The sequence below is a fragment of the Passer montanus genome, unplaced genomic scaffold (genome assembly GCF_014805655.1).
Source record: "Passer montanus isolate IOZ18808 unplaced genomic scaffold, ASM1480565v1 scaffold458, whole genome shotgun sequence".
Classification (NCBI taxonomy): domain Eukaryota; kingdom Metazoa; phylum Chordata; class Aves; order Passeriformes; family Passeridae; genus Passer; species Passer montanus.
The window spans coordinates 6,926-14,969 of record NW_024369463.1 but is presented as its reverse complement, the minus strand read 5'-3'; the positions used below and the strand labels follow the sequence as shown (position 1 = coordinate 14,969).

General features: G+C 45.5%; 1 protein-coding gene across 1 annotated transcript; it reads right to left on the bottom strand.

Moving 5' to 3' along the window:
* Nucleotides 1–214: 214 nt before the first annotated feature.
* Nucleotides 215–7,019, bottom strand: LOC120508197 (leucine-rich repeat and fibronectin type III domain-containing protein 1-like protein). The gene is made up of 2 exons (XM_039721568.1): nt 6,896–7,019; nt 215–1,639 (listed from the first exon to the last, which is right to left on the bottom strand). Exon 2 carries the CDS (start codon nt 1,619–1,621, stop codon nt 215–217), a length of 1,407 nt encoding a protein of 468 aa, XP_039577502.1. The 5' UTR covers nt 1,622–1,639; nt 6,896–7,019.
* Nucleotides 7,020–8,044: the final 1,025 nt, after the last annotated feature.

Here is an 8,044-nt window from a genome sequence, read left to right as displayed (position 1 = left end):
CATTTCCCTCCCATTTTTCCACATTTTCCACCCGGTTTTTCTCATTTTATCCCCTTTTTCCCCATTTCCCACCCGTTTTTCCCCATTTCCCATCCTCTTTTCCCCATTTCCCATCCTCTTTTTCCCATTTCCCACACATTTTTCCACATTTTCCACCCCTCTTTCCCATTCCCCCCCCGTTTCTCCCCCCCCCCCCCCATTTTTGGGGCTAAAATCACCGATAAACCAGGATCTCGTCGGCCGAGCTGTTGTACTGGATCTGGTACATCCTCAGCCCCTGCAGCTCCTCCTGCGGCGGCCACCGCACCAAGGCCGACGTCGCCGTCACCTCGGCCACCACCACCCCGCCCCTGTCCCCCCTCTCCAGCCTGGAGTCGTTGGAAAAGCTGGATTTGGCCGAAATCAGGATATCCGACGGCTCCGGCCGAGCCGTGCCCGCCTTCTTGCCCTCCTCCTCCTCCTCGCACTCGGTGCCGTTGCCCTCCGGCGTCACCCGGAACTCCACGGGCGCCGTCGACTCGCCGGCGGCGTTGGAGGCGATGCACGTGAAGGTTCCCTGGTCCCCCAGCGCCGCCTCCAAGATATCCAAGGTCCCGTTCTCGTAGGAAACCGTCCTGGAGGTGTTGGCCACCAACTTGCCGTCGGGGGCGATCCACCGCACGTAGGGCTCGGGGTCGCCCACGGCCTTGCACTTGAGCGAGGCGCTGCGGCCCACGGCCGTCACCAGCCGGGGCGTGCGGTGCGTGATCATGGGCGGCTCGCAGACGAACTCCTCCTCGCGGATGCTCCAGAAGTATTTGCCCATCAGCTCGGGCGGCGAGGCGCAGGTCTCCAGGTCGTCCTCGCGCGTCAGCCGCCGCAGCCACACCAGCTCGCAGTTGCAGTGCAGGGGGTTGCCGCCGAAGCTCAGCACCAGCGAGGTCAGCGGGGAGCCTTTGGATTTGGCGTAGACGGGGATGCGCGAGAAGAGCGGGTCCGGCGGGATCTTCTTCAGCTTGTTGGACGTCATGTCCAACCTGGCCAGCTTGTGGAGGTTGGAGAAAATCCCCTCGGGCACGAACTCGATCAGGTTGTGATCCAAACTCACCGTGTTGACGTTGGACAGCTTGGCCACCGTCGCCCACGGCACATCCACCAGATTATTGTAGGACAAATCCAAATCCTCGATGGTCTCCAAGAAATCGTCCAGCGACCCGGGCGAGATGGAGCTCAGCTGGTTGTTACTCAGGATCAGGTGCCGCAGGTTGACCAAGCCCTTGAAGTGGTCCTCGGCGATGGCCGTCAGGCGGTTGCTGTCCAGGTGCAGCGCGTGCAGGCCGCGCAGGTCGGCGAAGGCGTACGGCATGATCTGGCTGATGGTGTTGCGCGACAGCGTCAGGTGGATGAGCTGCGTCATGTTGGCGAAGTCGCGCCGGCGCAGCACGGTGATGAAGTTGTCCATGAGGCGCAGCTCGGCCGTGCGCCGGTCGATGCCGGGCGGCACGAAGAGCAGCCCGGTCTTGGTGCACAGGATGGTGAAGGAGGGCGAGAGGTTCTGGCACGAGCAGCGCTTGGGGCAGGGCGGCGCGGCCGGGGCGCTGGCGGTCACCGAGAGGAGCAGAGGCAGCAGCAGCCTGTCCATCGTCGGGGGAACGGGAAGCTGCGGGGGAAGGGGGAACGGGGTCAGGCGCGGGGGTTTGGGGTGAAAAGTTTGAGTTTTGGGGTGAAAAATCTGAGTTTTGGGGTTAAAAGTGAGGTTTGGGGTGAAAAATCAGAGTTTTGGGGTTAAAAAAACTGAGTTTTGGGGTTAAAAGTGAGGTTTGGGGTGAAAAGTTTGAGTTTTGGGGTTAAAAATTTGAGTTTTGGGGTTAAAAGTGAGGTTTGGGGTGAAAAGTTTGAGTTTTGGGGTGAAAAGTTTGAGTTTAGGGGTTAAAAGTTTGAGTTTTGGGGTTAAAATTTTGAGTTTTGGGGTTAAAAGTGAGGTTTGGGGTTAAAAATCTGAGTTTTGGGGTTAAAAGTTTGAGTTTTGGGGTTAAAAGTTTGAGTTTTGGGGTTAAAAGTGAGGTTTGGGGTGAAAAGTTTGAGTTTTGGGGTTAAAATTTGAGTTTAGGGGCAGGATTCCAGCCCAAGAGGTTGAGGAACTTCAGCTGAGAGGGAAATCCCAAATCTAAGGAGGAAAAGTGGGATGGAGATGGAGAAAAATGGGAGAAATCCATGGAAATGTGGTGGAATTAGAAAAAAAAAATAAAAACAAGAGAAAATTTGGAGATTCTGTGGAGTTTTAGGGTTAAAACTGAGTTTTAATTCCAAGATGTTGAGAAAAATCCATGGAGAGGAAATCCCAAATCTGAGAAGGAAAAACGGGAGAAATCCATGGAAATGTGGTGGATTTGGAGAAAAATGGGAGAAATCCATGGAAATGTGGTTGAATTTGGAAAAATAATGGAGGAATTTGGGAGATTTGGTTGAGTTTTGGGGTTAAAACTGAGTTTAGGGTCAAGATTCCAGCCCAAAATGTTGAGGAAGTTCAGCTGAGAGAGAAATCCCAAATCTGAGAGAGAAAAATGGGGAAAATCCATGGAAATGTGGTGGAATTATGGAAAAAAATGGGATGAAATCCATGAAAAAATGGAGGAATTTCAGAAAAATGGGGAGAAATCCGTGAAAATATGGAGGAATTTGGGGAAAAAATGGGATTAAATCCAGAAAATGTGGAGGAATTTGGGAAAAATGGGATTAAATCCATGAAAATATGGAGGAATTTGGGAAAAAATGGGATTAAATCCAGAAAATATGGAGGAATTTGGGAAAAATGGGGAGAAATCTGGGGGGAAATGGAGGAATTTGGGAAAAATTGGGATAAAATCCAGAAAATATGGAGGAATTTGGGGAAAATGGGGAGAAATCCATGAAAATATGGAGGAATTTGGGAAAAAATGGGATTAAATCCAGAAAATATGGAGGAATTTGGGATAAATCTGTGAGAAAGTGGCAGAATTTGGGATAAAAGCAGGTTTAGGATCAAGTTGTAATTGTAAGATGTTGAGAAAATCCCAAATTTGAGAGGGAAAAATGGGAGAAATCCATGGAAATGTGGATTAATTTGGGGAAAAATGGGAGAAATCCATGGAAATGTGGATTAATTTGGGAAAAAATGGGAGAAATCCATGGAAATGTGGATTAATTTGGGAAAAAATGGGAGAAATCCATGGAAATGTGGATTAATTTGGGAAAAAATGGGAGAAATCCATGGAAAAATGGGGAGAAATTGTTGTTATTATTCCAGGGATTTTTTTGGGATGATTTTCCCATGGATTGGGTGAGGTTTTATTGGGATTTTGGGATTTTTTGGGGGGGATTCTTGAGATGATTTTCCCACAATTTTGGGGTTTTTTTTTAATGGATGATTTTCCCAAATATTTTCAATTTTTAAAATTATTTTCCTATATTTTTTGGGGTTTGGGATGATTTTCCAATGGATTTTCCCAATAATTGTTTGGGAGGAATTTGATTAAAATTTGAATAAATTTAAACAATTTTAAAATTCTAATTAAAATGAGAATAAATCAAAATATTAAACATTAATAAATGGAATAATAATGAATTTCAAATTAAAAATAATTCAAAAGAATGGAATTCAAAGAATTCATTAAAATAATTAATAATTAAAAATTAAGGTCAATTCAGAACTAGAAGGAATTTAAAAGGAAATGAAAAATAATGACATTAAAATAAAGATGATGGGAATAAAGTAATTGAAATTAAATAATTAAAACAATTCAAATAAAAATAATAAAATTATTAAAAATATTAAAATGACAATAATAAAAATTACAATATTGAAAATTAAAATAATAGAAATAAAAGAATGAATTTAAAATATGAATGCATTGAAAAAAGTCATTAAAAATGATGAAAATAATAATTTAAAATTGAATTGATAAAAAATTAATGAGAATAAATTCAGAATAATAATGGTAAAATGTAAAATTATAATTTTCAAATTAGAATTAATAATCAATTCAAAATAAACATAAATTTAAAATAATGATAATAATAATCCCCTAAAAATAAAAATAAATTATTAGAATAAACTTTAAAATAGTAATTGCAATGAATAAGAGAATAAATTTAAAATAAAAATTAATTGAAATTAATAATAATAATTAATAAACAAAATTAATAAGTGGAAAAAATAAGAATTAAAATAAGAGGAATAAAATTATTTCTAATTAAAATAATAGAATTTATTATAATTAATATTACCTAGAATAATATAAATTAAACCAATTATTACATAAATCCTATTAATTAGGACAAAGAAGTAATTAATAAAAACGAATTAAAGTTAAAACTAATTCAAACCTCCCTGAAATCCCTGGGAATTTCCCTTTATCCCAAAATCCCCTGGACTCAAATTCCTGGGAATTTTTCCTGTCCCAAAAATCCTCTGGGCTGAGGAAAATTCGGCTTTTCCTGAATTTCCCAGAGAATTCCAAGGAAAAATGTTGGGAATTGGGATGGGCCAGGCCTGAAATCCTCAAAATTCCCAAAAATCTTGAGGAAAAAGTGGGATTTGAGCAGGGCCAGGCCCAAAATTCCAAGATTTTAGGGGGGAAAATGGGATTTGGGGTAGGCCAGGCCCAAAATTCCCAAAATTCCCGAGGGAAAAGTTGGAAAGGGGCAAGTGCTGAACCCAAAATTCCAAGATTTTGGAGGGAAAAGTGGGAACTGGGGGGTACAAGGCACAAAATTCCCAAAATTCCTGAGGGAAAAGTGGAATTTGAGCAGGGCAGGCCTGAAATTCCAAGATTTTAGGGGGAAAATGGGATTTGGGGTAGGCCAGGCCCAAAATTCCCAAAATTCCTGAGGGAAAAGTTGGAAAGAGGGAAGTGCTGAACACAGAATTCCAAGGTTTTGGAGGAAAAAGTGGGATTTGGGGTGTTCCAGGCCCAAAATTCCCAAGGAAAAGTGGGATTTGGGCAGGGCCAGGCCCGAAGTTCCAAGATTTTAGGGGAAAAATGGGATTTGGGGTGTTCCAGGCCCAAAATTCCCAAAATTCCTGAGGGAAAAGCAGGAAAGAGGGAAGTACTGAACACAGAATTCCAAGGTTTTAGGGGAAAAAAGTGGGATTTGGGATGTTCCAGGCACAAATTTGCCAAAATTCCCGAGGGAAAAGTGGAATTTGAGCAGGGCCAGGCCCCAAGTTCCAAGATTTTAGGAGGAAAATGGGATTTGGGGTAGGCCAGGCTGAAAATTCCCAGAATTCCTGAGGGAAAAGTGGGATTTGGGCAGGCCCAGGGCAGAAATTCCAAGATTTCTGAGGGAAAATTGGGAATTGGGCAGGGCTAGGCCCAAAATTCCAAGATTTTAGGGGAAAAAAAGTGGGATTTGGGGTAGGCCAAGCTCTAAAATCCCAGGATTTGAGGGGGGAAAATGGGATTTGGGGTGATCCAGGCCCAAAATTCCCAAAATTCCTGAGGGAAAAGTGGGAAAGATGAAAGTGCTGAACACAGAATTCCAAGGTTTTGGAGGAAAAAGTGGGAACTGGGGGGTACAAGGCACAAAATTCCAAGATTTTAGGGGAAAAAAGGAGGATTTGGGGTAGGCCGAAGTGAAACTTCCTAAAATTCCTGAGGGAAAAGTTGGAAAGAGGGAAGTGCTGAACACAAAATTCCAAGGTTTTAGGGGGAAAAATGGGAATTGGGAAATGCCAGGCCCAAAATTCCCAAAAATCCTGAGGGAGAAGTTGGAACTGGGCAGGGCCAGGCCCAAAATTCCAAGATTTTGGAGGGATTTTCCAGGAAAAAAAAGATGGAGCAACCCAGGAATGTTTCATTTTAAAGGTCAAAACACCTCCAAAATCCCATTTTTCCTTAAAAAAACAGGATTTTCCTTCAGAAAAAAAGCAAAATTTTCAGGCTCTAGCCACCAAATCCCCCTCGGGGCTGCAGAATTCCCGGGAAAAATGAAAATATTGGAATTCCGGGCTGGTTTAGAGTGAAAAATCTGATTTTTTAAATAGGGAAAATCCACATTTTTATCCCGATTTTCCTCGGGAATAAATTCCCGGTGGGAATCCTCAATGCCAGCGCCGTGCCTTGTCCCCTGGGGGTGGGGATTTGGGGAAAAAAATGGGATTTTTGGGGGGATTTGAGGGGTTTTTTAAAGGATTTTAGGGGTGAGAATTCCAAGCGCGGCGCCGCCGCAACGCGGGAAGGACGCGCCCTGCTCGGGAAAAAAAAAATCGGGAATTGCAGGTGCCGGGAGGGGGAAAAAACCGGGAAAAACCGGGGAAAACCGCGGGAAAATGGAAATATAAACCCGCCAAAGTGCGGGTTTTAGCACGGATTTGGGGGGGAAATTGGGGAAAAAATTGGGAAAATCCCAGGAATGGGGGGAGGGGAGGGAAAAGCGCCGGGAACACCTGGAAAAGGCACACCTGGAGCAGCCCCACCTGGATGACACGGCGGATTTATGGCAGGCGGCGAGGGCTTGGAACCACCCCGAAAAACCCCCAAAATCCCCAAAATTCCCCGGAAAACCCCAAAACCCCCAAGGTTTGGAGGCGCCCTCGGTTTTTCCAGGGAAGGGTTAAAAAAGCTGGAAAATTTGGGAGGGGTCGCCGCTGGAAAAGCCGGGGGGGGTGCGGTTTATCCCGATTTTATCCCGATTTTATCCCGATTTTATCCCGATTTATCCCCATTTTACCCCTCACTTCACCCCATTTTTCCCCCATTTTATCCCATTTTTCCCCCATTTTATCCCGATTTCCGCTGGTTTATCCCGTTCCATCCCGATTTTAACCCGATTTATCCCGTTTTTTCGCCGTTTCGCCCCAATTTTTCGCCGTCCCGCCCCGTTTTTCCCGGTTTTTCCCGGTTTTTTCCCCGATTTTCCCCCATTTTTCACTCACCTTTCCCGCCGAGCCTTCAGGGGGGCGGCGACCCCCGCGCCCCCCCCGGGGGTCCCGAGCCTTCCATGGCCGGGAGCGATCCCGGGAGGAGGAGCGGGAAAAAAAAAAAAAAAGCAGGAAAAAAGCAGGAAAAAGCAGGAAAAAAGCAGAAAAAAGCAGAAAAAAAAGCAGGGGAGGGGCGGGAGAAGGGGGAGGGGCGGGGGGAGGGGCCCCCGGTGGGAATTTTGGGAATTTTCGGGGTGGTTTTTTTGGGATGGGAGCGGCGGGTTTTTTTGGGAATTTCGGGGGCTGGGGGTTCGGGTGGATTTGAGGGGTTTGTCCCAATCCCTGGATTCCTGAACCCAAAAAATCCCGGGATTTCGTCGCCGTCCCTGCAGGAATTCCCGGATCCCTGAGTCCTCAAATTCCTGAACCCCCAAATTCCTGAATTCCCGCATTCCTAAATTCCCCTAAATTCCCATTCCTTCAATTCCTGAATCTCTGAATTCCCAAATCCCTCAATCCCTGAATTCCTGAATCCCCGAATTCCATCTCCTTCCCTGAATCCCCAAATTCCTAAAGTCCTAAATTCCCGAATTCCCAAATTCCCGAATCCCTGAATTCCCGAATTCGATCCCATTCCTTGGATCCTTGAATCCCTGAATCCCCAAATCCCTGAATTCCTGAATCTACAAAATCCTGGGGTTTCACCACCTTCCCAAAATCCCAGCCCTCCTGGAATTCCTGGATCCCTGAATCCCTGAATTCCCAAATCCCTGAATTCACAAATCCCCGAATTTCTGAATTCTCAAATCCCCGAATTCCTAAATTCCTGGATCCCCAAATTCCCGACTCCCCAGATTCCTAAATTCCTGGATCCCTGAATTCCAAAATTCCTGAATTCCTGGATCCCTGAATTCCCAAATTCCATCCCAAATCCCTGAATCCCCAAATTCCCCAATCCCCGAATTCCCAAATCCCTCAACCCTCCCCCATTCCATAAATCCCATCCCCCCCCAAATCCCACTCCCGGCACCCCCCACTGTCCCCAAAATGTCCCCAAAATGTCCCCACCCCCGCATTGTCCCCAGTGCCACCCCCCAGTCCCCAGGTGTCCCCAAATGTCCCCAAGTGTCCCCTCCCCCCACTGAGAGAGAAATCCCAAATCTG